General features: G+C 42.5%; 1 protein-coding gene across 2 annotated transcripts in view; it reads left to right on the forward strand.

The window, feature by feature from the left end:
• Nucleotides 1–18,081, forward strand: part of Wipf3 (WAS/WASL interacting protein family member 3) — a 110,014-nt gene that overhangs the window by 17,332 nt on the left and 74,601 nt on the right. For both annotated transcript variants that reach the window (XM_045136118.1, XM_045136117.1), the window contains exon 2: nt 7,139–7,282. In XM_045136118.1, the coding sequence (XP_044992053.1) occupies nt 7,193–7,282 (90 nt within the window). In that variant the 5' untranslated portion in view covers nt 7,139–7,192. The remainder of the gene's footprint in view (nt 1–7,138; nt 7,283–18,081) is intronic.

Here is an 18,081-nt window from a genome sequence, read left to right on the forward strand (position 1 = left end):
TCCTAAGGGGCACTTGTGAGAAATGCCCACCTCAGACATACTGAGTCACCTGAGTTAGACTCTGCTTCAAACCTGAATGTCATCAGCCAAGAAAGCTGAGTGACCACTGCCTTAACTGTTCCCTGCCCACTCCCAGGACCACTGCCTTACACCTCTGTCTGTCTACACCTTGTGTCTCTGCTTAGACTTCCCTGGAAACAAGCTGAATTTAGAGGAATGTTGGATAAATACCATAAGTTTAATAATAATTGTGTTTGCTGTTATTAACTTTCATTTATAGTAAGTGGTTTTACCTTATCATTTACAATAGAAATTTAAATTTTCTTTTTTAAAATTAATTTATTTTTCTAAAAGCGTGTGTTAATCTATAGTGAATGTTAAAAGACTATAATTTCAGGTGGTACCTGTGTGTCATAGGAACTCTAAGAGTCACATATGTAAGTGACTGAGTATAGATTAGTGTGGCGCTAAGGAGGTTGTTCCAGAGCTGGACACTGGAGTTGAATACCAGCTCTACTGCTACTCTGTGCGAGTTGGGACAAATTTCTTTCTTTCTCTCTTTCCTTCTTTCTCTCTTTTGTGCTTTAAAATATTTTCATTTACATGTGTATATTGTGCATGCATATCCTTGCATGCTAGGGCCTCTGTCTACTGTAAACGAATGCCAGCCACTTCCACCGCTTTTGCACCTAACGTATATGGATAGCTTGGGAGTTGCACCCAGGCGGGAAGGTTTTGCAAGCAAATACCTCTAACTACTTTTCAGCCCTGTGTTCTTTCCTTCCTCCCTTTCTTTCTTTCTTTCTTTCTTTCTTTCTTTCTTCCTTCCTTCCTTCCTTCCTTCTTTCCTTCTTTCCTTCCTTCTTTCCTTCCTTCATTCTCTTCTCTTTTTCTTTCTATCTATCTAGTCATCTATCCATATACAATATATAGAGAGAATTTTAACACAAGGACATGCTGTAATCTGATCATATTTCCATTATATTATCCTCTTTGGTACCCCTCTCTTACCTCCATTAAACTTCTCTGGGCAGCAGTCCCCATCTGAAGAATACCGAGAATAACAGTATCTGTGTCCTTGGATGTTGAGGTACTTAAATGAGTTCCCATGTGAAAATCCCTAAGAACAGTGCCTGTTCACAAGAAGGATTGTGATGGGGTTTGTTTTTTGCATTATTTATCAAGTATCCTATGTGTTTTAGTTCCCTTTATCCTGTTCCCACACTACTCAGGCTAACATGTACCACCACCCCCCCCAAAAGGCTAAATATTTCCGAGGCTTCTGTTCACGCACATTGAGAGCAGTAGCTTCCATATGGCCAAGAGGGGTAGAGTCACACTGGGGAGAGAAGCAGTGTGTAGGACATGAGGCCAGGAGAGGACTGCTCTTAGGATTTGCTCACTAGACCAGCAGGAAGTGACATTGAGTATTATTGTCATCATCACTTAGAGAGAAGGTTTAAAACAAATTCTTTTCATTATTTTACTTACAGGCTTAGACATTTTCCATGTGTGTTTTGGGACTCCTTTATTCATAGTGTTTGCCCGTGGGCTTGGGGTTTGAGCAGTCCAGGCTGCAGGGTGCCTATGATAAATAAGCTTCCGTGTCTGGTCCTTGGATGCAGCAGGACCCCCTGAGGTGTAACATAAGTATGGAATTGCCTCCTGAGGTTCATTCTTCTCCCTTAGTTCAGAGGTGACACATCTGTATTCTTTACTCTGATTTCATGGCCTAACAAAAAGGAACTCAGAGGGACAACATCAAAGTAAATGTTAGAGATACATAGACAACCCTATTTTTAGATTTGTGTTCAAATACTTAAACAAAAGATAATAGCAGCGATTCTTATTTTTTAAAGTAAGTACTTTTTTTTTTCTATTTGTGAACTGCCATACCCAACACACTACAGCGAGTGGGGGTTGATTCCTTAAACATTTCAGTGGGAGACATTGTTTACTGCTGGCTCTCCTCAGATGACTCCTGAGGTCCAGGTGGAACAAAGCTGTGTGTAGCTTTTATGTCAGCAGGTGAGCCCACATGGCACATGTCTATGTCTAAATGGGTACAGCTGACAGGTCATGGAAAGGAATGGTGGGACCCAACGGATTGAGGAAGGATAGTTCCCACGCAGCAGGAGGAGCCGTGCCCCCATGCCACAGTGGTTTCAGTAGAGAGATTGCACTTGGCAGTCTGTGGGTCCTGTGTGACACACATGTTAGTCCCCTGGGGTAGGCAGAGGAGCATACAAAGACTTGTAGAACTATAGTCAGGCCTCCATATCCATGGGTTTGCATTTGCTTATTAAACTAACCATGGTAGAAAATACTGGAAAATTGTGTCTGTGCTTAAGTGCATGGTGTGTGTGTGTGTATCAATGCAGTGAGAGTATCTCAACTATTTCCATGTCACTACATTGTTTGGGGGCATTGTGGGTAACCTAGACAAGATGTAGACTACACTGGGGGATGTGTGCTGGTTACACAGACTCGGACATCTGAGAATTCCGGAATCCACAGGACTTCCTGGAGCCAACCCTTGCAGATAGCAAGGGATGACTGTACTTACCCACATTTCAGAATCAGACTTTACACACAAGTCTGGATGTGTGGCTTTTTGAGAGGGCTCTTCATTCTGAACATTCACCAACCAGAGATTGCTGAGTGAGAATCTCCTCTCTAGACCCTGCCCTCTTCCTATTAACACTGTTCCCTCCATCCCCTGTTCATTTGTACTTCATCACACCTCTTAGTCTGTGGCCAGAGCCTGCTCATCAACAACCGGGGATGCTGGGACAAGAGTCCTGGCTTCTATCTGGCTCAGTATATAATTCCTCATATTATAGGGAACTGGGATAGTGGAAAGATGGTGAGTTGTCAAAAATTAAAAGCTCATCCCTCCCGCCAAGAACAGGGTCACTGTAGAACAGCTGAGCCTACGTAAGCCTCATGTATTCCCAGTTTTCTCCCCACAACACAGGCAGGCACATTTTACCTCTGCATATGTGCCACTCCTGCTTGCTGAGAAAGATTCCAGTTCCACCACCACCAAGCAGTGAAAAATTATTGAAAATATGCAGAAGTTTCTACCAACAGTTTATTTATTGTACCCTCTCCTTACATTTGAAATGTGGTGGCATTTGTTGGCAATCCCAGGTCTTCTGTGGCACCTCTCCTCCTCCTCCCTTTATTATCATTCTATTACATTTAATGTGGTTATCCATGATGGTGGTGCTGGGCAGAGCTGCAGGGTCCGTATCTGCTGCATGTAGGACCTGGACTGTATTCTCTGGTCTTTGTGGAAGCTAAGAGTGAAGCATTATAGCCCCATTCTACAGATAGAGAAACTTCAGCCGGGAAGAAGCCAAGGCAGACAGGAGCCCAGGTCTGCTCCAGCTGATGCCAGCGTTGCCCGCTTGGGTGCTGTGTTGTTTCTGTCTCTTCCGTCCCCTTCCCCTTCTCTAGTAGTACTGAAACATCTCATGGGCATTTGGTATGATGCTGTTTTTCTGTTAATTCATGGGTTTGGAAGAAGTATCAAAGCCTTGGAAGAACTAGCCTTTTTAAAAATTTCAAGCATTTTAAATACATTTTAGAACAAAATAACATTTCTAAATGGGTTGGTAGAACTCAAAGCATCAAAAAGCTCATGGGTACATCCTGTGACTACCTGAAGCTCCATCAGATTTTACCAAATACTTATCTAGATAATTACTTAATTATTATAACTGTCAAGAAAAAGCCTTCACAGCCATCAAGTACTGCATGTAAAAATATCTTTTCATCATAAACTTTGAAAAATCACTCCCTGAGAGCCGAACGAGGCTGAATCCTGTTTCCTGGGGACAGCGTCAGATGGAGAACAAGGGCTCAGTGGGAGAGGCAAGGGAAGAATTGTTCTCACCTTTGTGGGTTCCTGTTACTTCATGGCCTCAAAAGTATTTTTAAATCTTTGAGAAATTGAAGCACAGAAGTAAGGCAACTAGAATCCTACCAATTTAATAAGATAATGGAATGTGGTAGAAATGAGGTTTTGAATCCCAAAGATAAGAGGATGAAATGTATCTTCTAGGTTCTTTCTGCAATTTAGTACAAATTGCATAAGCTGAGATAAAATTGAAATGTGAGCACCGATCGTGCAGTTGATAGAGGATTTGATAAAGCATCATATTATGCCAGGCACGAGGCAGGGGTTAAAGTCATATAGCTGATCCTCATATGTGCCAATTCACCTGCTCATTACAGTGGATTTGTAACTCTAAAACCAGCACTGTGGGTGTTCTCATGGTCACTCACACGTGTGCGGGAAGTGGTGGTAACTGTGTCACTCAACATGCGTGTTCAGAACTGAGATGGAACCAAGTGACCCTCTGCCTCCACTTGTACCCTAAACAAGCCTCCTTCTCATCGTCTACTTTATGCCTCAGTTTTAAATTTTTGTGTTTTTGCTGCTTAAAGGTTTACTCAAGCATAGTGCTGAAGTGTGGCATAGCCCAAGGAAGCTGGATACATGTGTACTAAGGAGGGAATATATGGGTTAGACGAGCTTCGTTCAGAAATGCTCCTTTCGGTCCCGGCCCTCAGTGGATAGAACAGGCTAGCCCCCACAGGTGAGGAGGTCTGCATTCAGGCTGCAGATTCAAATGCTTATCTCCTTCAGAAACATCTTCATAGGCATGCTCAGAAATAATAATTTTACCAGCTGCCTGGGAATTCCTCAGCCCTGTCGCATTGACACATACAATTAACCATCACACTTAGTTTCATAGCAACTTTATAGAATACAGCTACTGTGCTAGTAAGAAGTGATTATATTCTTTTCAGTTCCTATAGTAGGTAGAGTAAGTAATGAGCATAACAAATTAACTCCAAAATCAACACATTGGAGTTTCTTTATTCATGGGTATAAGTTTTAATGAGGTGGTTAGCAGGAAACCTTACAAGAGGCGAATCAGAAGCACATATTCCCGTCACCAGTGACTCTGCCAACACACAGAAGTTCTGCTTCCAGCCAGTGGCTGAGGAAAGACAGAAGTCATGAGTGAAAGGTCTTATGAGCCAGCCCAGAAGCACTGCAGGTCACTTATGCCATTATTCTATTGGCCAGAGCCCAAATACATGGTTATGCCTAACTGCAGAGGAGGCTGGGAAATGAGACTGAACAGTCAGCTGAGAGAGTCATAAATAGATATGCTGTAGTCATTCTTAAAATTTTTTCTATGTCATTTTTCTATAGGTTAATGGCAAAACTCTTAGGTAAGCAGTATTTTAGTGTTTTGAGGTTGTTTTTCTGAGCCTTCTTCTGACTCTTCACCAAGGGGAAGCAGGTCTGCATCCTCTTCTATGCTGAAGTTCATCCACAATGACACTCTGCTATGCGCTCTTGTGCTACTAATAATTCTGCACTTTAATCTCTGCTGTACACTTTTGACTGAAGTTAGTTTTGCCACTAAGTAATAGATGATATAGAGAATATACCCAATGCCTTGTATGACAGAAAGTATCAAAATATAACAGTTGATAATTTGTGTTTGCTCTTTGGGTATCTAAGTTGCTTTAGAATTCAGTTTATATATGGATGTCTGACCCTGTGTTATACATACTAGACCATCAGCAAAACAGTGAGCCTCCTTTGATTCTTCTAGCACCTTCTACTACCCTCTGAGACCTCTTCTCAATTTTGTTGTGGTTTTATGCTTTGGACATTGATGGATTTTTTTTTTTCAATCATTTTGTTCCTGTTTTAATGTCAAGATAAGAGGCAAAAAGTGCCAGTGGCTGTGGCCCCTCTGTCTAGGGGAATTCTTTACCAGAGAGGTATGGGCTGCCCAGTGAGAAGTTCATGCACTTGAAACTCTTAAACTGCCCTGAATCCTTTCCCCTCAAAGTCACATGATATGCATTTTATATCAAGTCCAGTTTGTGTGCAGTCATAGATCCAAAAGCAGGCTGAGGCTGAAGTCTGGGCCACATGACTCAGCAGTTCCATGGCTGGTGTATGGAGCTAAAAGCAAGGTCTTAAAGAGGTACTTGTGCACCAGTGTTGGCAGCAGCATTTCTCACAATACCTCCCAAAGCGAAAGCCAAGCAGGTGTCCATCAGGAGAGAAATGGTTAAACAACAGTGAGGCAGGCATCCAATGGAATCAGTGGGAGCAAGCATAAAAAACATTATGCTGAGTGAAAGGATCAAGGAGACAAATGAGTCATGGCTCCACACAAGTACATAGAAGGTGAAAATTCACAGATGCAGAAAACAAAATGAAGACTAACAGGGACTGCAGGATGAGGAGTTCCTGTTCACTGGGTCCAGAGTGACTGTTTGGAATGAGGAAAACATGCTGGGAGTGCACAGCGGTCACAGTTGCACAACACCATGTGTGTGTGTTTAATGCCACTACATTGTCATATATTTAGAAACAGTTAAGTGATAAAGTTTGTGTTACCTACATTCTTTCACAGTAGCCAAAAATCATATTGGAGAGAGACTGGACTTTGCATCCTTGAGCCTGGGTTCCAGTTCCAGGTCTGCCACTTCCTAGGTGTAAATATGACGGAGCAAAAAGCTTCATATCTCTACTAGGCCCTGTGCCTATCTAGGAAAAGAAATATTCCTATTATTCATAAAGAATTTCTGTGGAAATGAATGTGATTAGCCTGTCATTTAGTAGCCTCCACATGAAAGGTGAAGAGAAATAACTTAAACCAAGTAAGCAAAACTCAGCAGGCAATGGTAGAGGGTCATGTTGAAAGCTCTCCTGAAATCACTCAAATAGCCTAGGATGTCGAAGGTGAAGAAACACATGGGCAGCCTTGTTCAGTGAAATTGGCATAGGATCCAGTTACCTGGAAAAATCATCGCAGAATGAGATGTGGCTATATATATTTATTTAAATATCTAAATATTCTATAGAGCCACAGAAAGCTAAATTCTGTCGGATTTATCACCAAATTGGAATCTGACTAGTTCTGTCAGCCTGCAGCATGGAGCAGAGGCCATTGTCAAAGCAAGCTCTCTGTGATCACGAATGAGCTAAGGAACAAACAAGAATGGCAGAATCTACAACACGTACATGTATATAGGACAGCATTGCCTGTATGAGCAAAGGCTTCCAAGTTGAAAACTCTTTTCTCTTTTTCAGACCAGAAATCACTTTCCTGGAACCATCGTAAACAAGAAACACCAACACTGACCTATGCCGGTGCCGCCGCCACCACCACCTCCTCTGCCTCCCCCTCCCCCACCTGTGGGGGCTCCTCCCCCTCCCCCACCACCAGCACCTCCGGTAAGATCAGCTATTCTTTTCCTGTCTGGTTCACTGTGGAACACAGACCCCTTGAATGCACATGATCAGAACATGTTTAGTGTTAAGAACTGTAGGCTCTCATGTGACAGGTAGCCTTCAGGGAGCTGGCTCTGTCCCCTTCAGGTGCTGATTCCTAACCATCTTGGCCCTGTTCCAGTGCAGTTCCCTATTCCTGCTTCAAGGTCTTCAGATGTCCCCTTGTATCCCCTCTAATCTTACTGCTTTGTACAGACTGCCTGAGTCTCCCTAAGTGACTTTCATCCCATCGGAAGCTCCAGAGAGGAACCAAGCCAAGGTGAGCTGCTGAGCCGTCAAGTTGCAGTGTGTCATTTGGAAGTTGCAACACAGCGGCAGCTCCGCATCTAGTTCTCCAGGTGTCAAGTTGAGCGCCACGTGCAAAGCTGTGTTGCTATGTAAATCTCTCACTGAAGTTTCCCTGTCTCCACAACAGTGGGTCCAGGCAGTTTCCATGTATGCTGTCTGGCACTTTCTCCACTTCACTGATGGTTTGGAATTAGAAAAGGGACACAGAAAGTGGTCATTTTGTTTTAGAAGAGTGATTCTTAACCTCAGCACCAGTGAAATTGGGACTAAGTAATTTGGTGGGGGGCATCATGTACATTTTAGGATGTCTGGTACTATCCCTGAACTCAATGCCAGTATCACCCATAAACTATGGCAATAAAAACAACCCCAGATATTGTCAAATAGTCCCTGGTGGAGGAAAAAATTTATAGAAAGAATAGGAATAAGTATTGAAGTTTCCCTGTTGAATTCAGTCAATCGCACAAGCTCAAATTCAAGGTCATCATCACATGGTGATAAGCAGTTTATGAGTCATCACCATAAGCTTAGACTTGCTGGCACTGCAGAAATGTGGCTATGTCTACTATGACCTGGAGCCCATCAAATAATAATTTTTTGCTATAGCCACCTGGGTGGTACAAGTTCACATGAACAAAGGAGGCCAGATGCACTGGAGTTTAGAACACAGAAGAAATACCAAACTGGAAATCACAGGATACATTGTAGTATAAAATTCCTAGTGGGAGAACTATCCAGGCAAGTCTCTGCTTCTTTTTGCTATCAGAGACTCATCTTGTCTCTTTGTCTTATTCTCATGTAGAGAACACAAAATGTTGCTGAATATAACTCGCTCAGGTTCTTAGTCAGTATGGTATGAATCTGACTTGTGGCTGTTTGAAATGGAAATTAAAAAAAAAAAAACACTCAGTTCTCAAAAAATAATGTTAACTGTGATAACACAAAATAAAAGGCCAGAGTAAAGCCAGGCATGGTGGCGCATGCCTTTAATCCCAGCACTAGAGAGGCAGAGGTAAGAGGATCACAATGAGTTCGAGGCCACCCTGAGATTACATAGTGAATTCCAGGTCAGCCTGGCTAGAGTGAAACCCTACCTTGAAAAAAAATAAAAGGAAGCAGAGGTAGGAGGATCGCTGTGAGTTCAAGGCCAACCTGAGACTACATAGTGAATTCCAGGTCAGCTTGGGCTAGAGTGTAAATCTACCTTGAAAAAAAAAAAAAAAGCCAGAATAAATAGCCTTATCAAAGTTCATGTTATTGAAGGTGTCAGAAAATAACCTCTTTTGAACACTGCTGGTGACACAACACACACACACACACACACACACACACACACACACACACACACACACATTTAGAGCTCAGTAAATGTTGAACAAGTCTCAGCTGGGTGTGGTGGCACACGCCTTTAATCCCAGCACTCGGAGGCAGAGGTAGGAGGATTGCCATGAGTTCAAGGCCACCCTGAGATGACAGAGTTAATTCGAGGTCAGCCTGGACCAGAGTGAGACCCTACCTCAAAAAACCAAAAAAAAAAAAAAAAAAAAAAAAAAAAAAGAACAAGTCTCTGGAGCATTGTCATTAGAAACATTTAACCTAAATATATCATAGTCTTTCCCCTGGTAATCAGGTAGCTTTACATAGAAGATTGGTTAAGCATTTAACCCTAAAGGAATAAAAAATAATTTATATGAAGATATGCACAACAATGCTTTTTATGCTAGTGAAAAATAGATCTAAAGTGGTTTATGCAAACTAAATGTACTATACTATTAATTACAACTTGCATTATGCCATAATGTTAATTAAAAATTACATCTATGCTGATTATGAAAAAGTAGGTATAACATGATGAATTAGGGCTGGAGAAATGGCTTAGCAGTTTAGGCATTTTTTGCGGAGCCAAAGGACCCAGGTTTGATTCTCCAGGACCCACATAAACCAGATGCACAAGGGGCACATTCATCTGGAGTTCGTTTGCAGTGGCTAGAGGCCCTGGCATGCCCATTCTCTCTCTCCCCCCACCCCCTCTCCTTACAAATAAATAAAATTTTTAAAAAATATCTAAATAAAGTGATAAATTAACAACATGCCTTTTACACATAATGTTGTCTAATTTATATTATAAATGACAGATCAGAAGAGAATTTGATAATGCCAACAACAAAAGTTAATTTTCAATTAACTTTTTAAAAAAAAAATAAAAATTAAAAAGTTAACTTCAATACTTATTCCTATTCTTTCTATAAATCTTTTCCTCCACCAGGGACTATTTGACAATATCTGGGGTTGTTTTTATTGCCACAGTTCATGGGTGATACTGGCATTGAGTTCAGGGATATTGCCAGATATCCTAAAATGTACATGATCCCCCCCCCCAAATTACTTAGTCCCAATTTCACTGGTGCTGAGGTTAATTGGGGAATTCTATATTTTTTATTTTTTATTTTTTCATTTTCTCCTTGCTCCTTCTTTTCTAAATGTCTGTCACATGAAAGAACATACCAGTTTGGGCAAGAACTGACCATTTAAACTTTAGTATTTTTTGAAATCTGTTTTTGAAGTCTGGGAAAATACTTACAATGCATATTAAAGGCAAAAAAAAATAATGTTATTACTGTTCCTAGAGCTCTGGCAGATGGACACAGAAAGGCTGAGCAGGAACTGGGCATGGGATATGATCAAGAAGAAATGCACGTGTTCTGATCTCATGGCAGGAGAGGTTTAACATTCTTTTTAAAATATTTTATTTATTTGTTTGTTTGAGAGAAAGAGAGAGGCAGATAGAGAGAATGGGTACACCAGGGCCTCTAGGCACTACATATGAACTCCAGACACAAGCACTACCCTGTATATTTGACTTATGTGGGTATTGGGGAATTGAACCTGGGTCCTTAGGCTTTGCAAGCACACACCTTTACCACTAAGCTATCTCTCCAGCCCAAGGTTGAGCATTCCTAACCCAAAAGGCTAAAATATAAAATGCTCCCCAAATCTGGAACATTCTGAGCATTGAGTTAATGCTGAAATTTTTTTTCAGATTTTTAGAGCATCTTTCATTTCAGATTTTCAAATTAGGAATGTTCCAAATCTGAAAATATTCAAAGTTGTTCTCATGACTTCAGATAAAAAAAAAAAAAATAGCCTGTAATAACAGAACATTTCCTTCTATCAGTTTGGCAGTGGTTCTACATGGGCTAGAGGATTAGGAATCAGGCTGTTAATAACTCTTAGTGAGAACACAACTGTTTCAAGTCCCCATAACAACATCGACCAACCCCTTCAGAAAACAGACTCTTGGGCTGGAGAGATGGCTTAGCGGTTAAGCGCTTGCCTGTGAAGCCTAAGGAACCCGGTTCGAGGCTCGGTTCCCCAGGTCCCACGTTAGCCAGATGCACAAGGGGGCGCATGCGTCTGGAGTTCGTTTGCAGAGGCTGGAAGCCCTGGCGCGCCCATTCTCTCTCTCTCCCTCTATCTGTCTTTCTCTCTGTGTCTGTCACTCTCAAATAAATAAATTTTTAAAAAATTTTTTTAAAAAAGAAAACAGACTCTTATGATCCAGTTTAATTTTAAATAATTTTTCTTAAAGCAACTAACCATAGTTATATAGAAATATAGAGATACATGGTATTCATTTTAAAAAGCATTGTTTATGCTAGCAACAAAAAAAACAAAGAACATAATTTTTAATTTTAGGAGATTCAATAAATAGTTTTGCAGTACACAAAATAGTGGCCTATTAGTCTAGAGCACAAATGATTATGGCAAAGATTATCCACAAAAGCTTTAACCTGAGTCAAGAGTTGCTGGGGGAGAGTTTTCTCAAGGGCCGAGTGTCATACTCAGACCACTTCTTTTTTCTTTATTTCTATTATGATAAGACCCACCCTATGCCCCACCCACAACAAGCAAGTACTGTACCACTGAATTACATCCCCACCCAACCTTTTTTATGTGTGGATTACCAAGGGGGATTGTTTCCTTAAAGTGGATCACCTTTAGTGACACTTCTGTGGATGGACCTTCATCACAAGCCATTCGCTGTCGTCACATGGTGAGAAGCACATAGCAGACCCTGTAATCAGCAGCTAAAACTGACCAAGCTCAGGAGCAAACACTTAGACACAGCCAGAATGCAACAGAACATGGCATGCAGGAGCCTGTGGCCCACATCCAGCTCATGACCAAAGTTTTTGTTTTATTTCCAGCCAAAATAGCTGAAAAAAATATATTTCATGACACATGGAAATTACATAGAATTCAAATTTTAGCCCATAAGTGGAGTTCAGTGGGGCATAGTCATGCTCATACATTTAATTTTTTTTGTTGTTGTTCATTTTTTATTTATTTATTTGAGAGCGACAGACATAGAGAGAAAGACAGATAGAGGGAGAGAGAGAGAGAATGGGCGCGCCAGGGCTTCCAGCCACTGCAAACGAACTCCAGACGCGTGCGCCCCCTTGTGCATCTGGCTAACGTGGGACCTGGGGAACCGAGCCTCGAACCGGGGTCCTTAGGCTTCACAGGCAAGCGCTTAACCGCTACGCCATCTCTCCAGCCCATGCTCATACATTTATACATTATCTGTGGCTGCTTTTCGGCTGCAGAGGTAGAACACCAACTAAGGAAATATTACTGTCCCCAAAAAAGAACTCCATTGTTCTCACTAATTGACCTGTGGCTTAAGATTTTATTTTATTCATTTATTGTATACTATATTTTGATTTGGGGCAATAAATGTTTTCTAGAAATTGCTGTCTCTTTTGTTATATATATGAATAAAACTATCCTTCATTTGGCCTGTTGGCCCACATTACCTGAAATACTTACAATGTATCCCTTTTCAGGAAAGATTTAGGGACGCCTGTCCCACAGCCAGTTGGCCCTATTCAGCTTCTGTGTGTCATCAACCACCAGTGACCTTGGTATACTTGCACACATCTTGTCTGCACTTCATTTCCCAGGGACTTCCCTACTTCTCCTAAGGGGAACCTACCCCATTGTGCATGGTCTGGTTCACGCCTCCTTCTTCAACCACCTCTTCAGCCCTCTTGGGGTCTCCTGCATCAGCTTTTGCATAGCTTTTCCTTTCGGTACAGAATTCTGTTTCTAGGCATCTCAGAGCTGTCTTCCAATTTACCCCTACTGGCTTTGGAACATATATTCTTCAGTTTTTACTCCATTTTATTTGACTGGAGCCTACATTTGATACTGTGGTCTTTTGTGTCTGGCTTGAAATAGGCACTCCACTCATTGAAGAAGGAAGAAAGGGAGGAAGGGAAATTAATGATGAATGAAGGAGAGAATGAATAATTATCTTAATAAATAGAGTTTAGAAATGGAGCTAAAGTTTTTCATAACCAGTGATATGAAAAACATTTATGCTGGTTATAGGTAACATTTTTAAAGACCAACAGGCAAAACATTATTCAAGACTGTTGCAGTCAGGTTCACATTGCTGGTAGAAATCACCCAACCAAGAGCAGCTTGTGGGGAAAAGAGGTTTAATTTGGCTTATAGACTCAAGGGGAAGCTCCACAATGGCAGGGGAAAACAATGGCATGAGCAAAGGGTGGGCATCACACCCTGGCTAACATGAGGTGGACAACAGGAACAGGAGAGTGTGCCAAACACTGGCATGAGGAAACTGGCTATAATACCCATAAGCCCACCCAACAATACACTCCTTCCAGGATGCATTAATTCCCAAATCTCCATCAGCTAGGAACCTAACTTCAGAACACCTAAGTTTATGGGGGACACCTGAATAAAACCGCCACATTCCGCCCCTGGCCCCCATAAACTGATAGCCATCCATGATGTAAAATGCAATGCATTTAGTCCAACTTTAAAAGTCCCCATATTTTTTTTCAATCCCAATGATGTTCAAACATCTCCATAGTCCAAGATCTTTTAACTGAGCCATAATACCAAAACATAACCTAAAAAAATCATAAGGGCACAGGATAAATATACTGAAATATACTGCAAAAGATGACTTTGAGCATAGCAAAGAAATATTCAACCAGTACAATATTTAAAACAACCAGGGAAAACATCAAACTCTGTAACTTCAAGTCCAACAACTCCAGCCAGTGACAAATCTCCAATTTCAATAACCAGCAACAAGTCTCTGGCATTCCAATTCTGCACTCCTAGCTACGCTACTCACAGTCCTGGAAAACTTCATCAGGGCCGGCAGCTTTTCTTGGCATCCTTCTCATGGTCCTGGCATCTCCACTGGGTCTCCACTGCAATCCACGATTCATCCTCATGGCCCCATGAGGCATCCAGCAAACCTGCTTCACACTGCCCATGCCATTTCCAAAACACAAGACCGTGTTGCAAACTCAATGACCATCTCTTTCCTGCATTTCTTATACTCCACAATACCAGGTGGGGTGCCAATTTGTTAATCCAGGGTGTGGGGATAAAGCAGACTTTGCAGAACAGGACACTTCTTGCGCATTCAGCCCCTTCAAAAGAGTCTACATTCTTCCTGTTGTCCCAGTGCAGGACAGCTAGCCCAATCTGAAAGGTTGTAATCTCTCAAACAATTTGCAGGTGAATGGGCAGCAATTTAGACCCAATGATTTAATTTTTTTCCGTGCCATATCCCTCTTCTTACACTAAGCAACCCTGTACAACTTCTCAGGACATGGGCATAACAGCAAGCTTCCCACAAAAACTACTAGCCCAGTCCAGGTAAAGCTCTTTCTCACCCTCATAAGCCAAACCTCACAGTCCATACTTCTTACTGCATTCAGGCCTTTCAACTCTAACCAGAATAGTCCATCAAGCTGTATTTACAGCACTGCAAGGCATCTCTTAGGCCAAGGTTTCAAATCCTTCCACATTCTTCTTGAAAATCAGCTCCCAAAGGCTAGAGCCACACAGTCAGGTGTCTAGCAGCAATCCCACTCCTCGGTACCACTTTACTGTTGCAGTCAGGTCCACATTGCTGGTAGAAATCACTCAACCAAGAGCATCTTGTGGGAGAAAAAAAGGTTTATTTTGGCTTACAGACTCAAGGGGAAGCTCCACAATGGCAGGGGAAAACAATGGCATGAACAGAGGGTGGACATCACCCCCTGCCCCATGTAAGGTGGGCAACAGGAACAGCAGAGTGTGCCAAACACTGGCAAAGGGAAACTGGCTATAATACCTATAAGCCCACCCCCAATAATACACTCTCTCCAGGAGGCATTAATTCCCAAATCTCTATCAGCTAGGACCCTAGCTTCAGAACACCTAAGTTTATGGGGGACACCTGAATCAAACCACCAAAAAGACCATAATCATAGGTACCAGTGTAGTGAAACTTTGTGATGGAAGAGAGACACTGTACCCAACCCTGAATACAGAATGGGAAAATAGGAATTTGTAGCCAAGGAGCAGGTTTGAGGGGCAGTGGATAGAAAGTTACTAAGAAGAAACATCAAGAGTCAGAGGGATCCTGGATAAATTAATCTAAGAGGATTCTTGCTAAAGTCAGGCCTAGGTGATCAGATGATACTTGGTTGTACATGTTTGGTTTTGTTGCAGTGCTGGTGATTGAATCTAGAGTCTTATGCATGTCGGGGAAAGTATTCTACTTCTTAGCTAACATCCCCAGCTGGTCACACACCATCCAGATCAGTTATTGAGGCCTCTGGGTGTGGGGTTGTAAAATGGACTTAGCAGGCTCTTTACCAAAACTAGATTTTATAAGGAAGTGCTCAGGTAGTCAGGAGAACTTTCAGAACCCCACAAAAGTTAGGTTAATTCAAAAAGTTCTCCTTCCCACAATTCACCTCCCAACTTTTCCACCTCTGGAGAAGTGCATCTCCAGCGCACTTTCTCCCAGAATGTAGGCTCAGGGTGGAAGGGGAGTTTTCACCAACAGACAGCCTGCCTTCCTGCCTCCCTTTTCCTGTAGCTGCTCCTCAGTCTTTGCAGCTTTACTCCCGTGTCTCATCCCTCTAAAACTTTAGTAAACAATGTCAAAATTGCCCATGTGGTGTGTTGGTCCACTTACAACTATATTACTATTGTTTCTTTGTATACAGGATACCAGGTTTTTGTTTGTTTGTTTGTTTTATGAGGTAGGGTCTCACTCTAGCTCAGGCTGACCTGGAATTCACTCTGTAGTCTCAGGGTAGTCTCGAACTCATAGTGATCCTCCTACCCCTGCCCCCTGAGTGCTGGGATGAAAGGCGTGTGCCACCATGCCTCACTAGGCTGCCAGTTTTTAAAATAACTTTTTTTTTTGGTTTTTCGAGGTAGGGTCTCACTCTGGTCCAGGCTGACCTGGAATTAACTCTGTAGTCTCAGGGTGGCCTTGAACTCAAGGCGATCCTCCTACCTCTGCCTCCCGAGTGCTGGGATTAAAGGCATGTGCCACCACGCCCGGCTAAAATAACTTTTTTTAATTCAGTGAATTTAGGTTTTGAAATGCAGCAGCATTCAATGTACCTTTGTTTTCAAATGTCCTTTGGCCCTCATGTCCAAATATTTTTTGACATAATGTCCATGGTGAGCGAACCAACTTCTTCAGGGCATGTGAATTTTATCTTATTGTCACAATTGCCTACGGAAGGAGTCACTGATCAGCTGATAAATTTTGGAGTTGGATTGTGTAGGCAGAGCCTGAAAATAGCATTCATGGCCAGAGTATGTGTTTCCTTTTTTTTTTTTACTTTTTATTTTTATTTATTTGAGAGAGAGAATGGGTGTCCAGGGCCTGCAGCCACTGCACACTAACTCCAGATGCATGTGCTACCTTGTACATCTGGCTTAGATGGGTACTGGGGAATTGAACCTGTGTCCCTAGGCTACACTCGCAAGTGCCTTAACCACGGAACAATCTCTCCAGCCCCGCATGTGTTTCTTCATAAAATAGCTCTGTGGATTTTGTAGAGTTATTTTTAATGCTTCCATTCAAGTTAAGATATCCTCCAAAGGAAATAATTGTAGAACTGGCCATGCCACGGTATTTGAACCCCAAGGGGAACTGCAGTGATTGATGGGCATTGTTTTTCCATGAAAAGTAACAACTAAGGCAGAAAGACGCCATAGTACCTACCGGTCCTGGGGGCTGTGTTTAGTAACATCGCTGAAGCGGAGTTGTGAGGAGAAGTCTGTTCTCTCCTCGCTCTTTCTCAGAGTCTGCTTCAGGAACTCAGTGGCAGCATTTCTCTCCTTGTGTTCTGTGTACTGCGTGGACCAGGTAAACTTTATAGCTTTGAAAGCATAAGCTGTGGCTTACATGAGGAGGTTTTTCTACCATCTAGGACCCAAGGGCTCCTGGTGTAGAAAAATGTGCCAACCTAAGAAAAGCAGTGTAGAAAATGCAGCTATCCCTGAGGTCCCTTGAGAGACTTGTGATCTTGTATTTGCTGTTAAGAGAAAATGAAAGTGGAGAGTGCTGGGGAAAGGGGCTTTAATAGAATTGCACATTACTCTGTGCTCTGAGAAAGGTCATTTGCATGTTTACTACTGCATTTGAGTAGTGAAAGACTGAGAAATTCTTAAATACTGTCACTTATGTAGGTTTTCCTGACACACTAGTGCTGTGATTAGTGCTGCTAACAAGGGACTGGACATTTACCCTGGACCCACAGCCGTCCTGGCAGAACAAGGAGGCTTTCGCTCTGCACCATGCAGTTAGGATCCTGGTGCCACTTGCACCCTGCTTATTAGTCTGCAGAATGACACCTTTGTCATCAAGTCATCTTACAATCTTGACTTTCCCTCCCTTGTGAGTTTGCACAGAGAGCAGTAACAGCTTAGTGAAAACTGAGCTGGCTTTGCTGCAGATTTCCAGTCTGCAAGAAAGAGGTGTGTCAGGACCTGTCACTCAAGCTTCCAAAGGCCATTCGGGAAGGCGTTCAAATGTGTCTCTTCTTTCACAGCTCTGAGGCAACTGGAAGGAGGGTGGGATTCTGGGAAATAATGAGGTGTGTGTGTGTGTGTGTGTGTGTGTGTGTGTGTGCACGTGTGTACACAGGAGTGAGTATGCCATAGTTCCAGGAGTCTGCAGCACAAGTGAGAGGAGCCTTTTTCTAATATCAGCAGAGCCTAGGGCAGGACCCCCCCCCCACACACACACACACACAAATCCACACCCAGGCAGCATTTGAGTAGAGATTTGCACTGGAACCGGAGAGAGAGCAACGCGCACGAGGACGACTGTTGGATGAGACCCATTGCTAGAGCTTTGATCACTCACCAGAGCTTTATTTTACACCGGATGTTTCTGGCCCTTTGCCTTTGGAATCTTCACATTCCAGTGTCACTAGCCATTCCTAGAAAACTGCCTGTGAGCCATTTCTCCTCCTGGGGCTGTGATTTGGAGAGACACTTGGCTTAAAGCCTAGAGCGTTTGGGGCATGTGTCCCTCCCCAAACTGCTCTTGTCTTCACCTTTCTAGTCATAAAAGGGGGAGAAAAATCTCTCTGAGCACAGGTGATGGC

This window comes from Jaculus jaculus, chromosome 16, assembly GCF_020740685.1.
Source record: "Jaculus jaculus isolate mJacJac1 chromosome 16, mJacJac1.mat.Y.cur, whole genome shotgun sequence".
In the NCBI taxonomy this organism is placed as follows: domain Eukaryota; kingdom Metazoa; phylum Chordata; class Mammalia; order Rodentia; family Dipodidae; genus Jaculus; species Jaculus jaculus.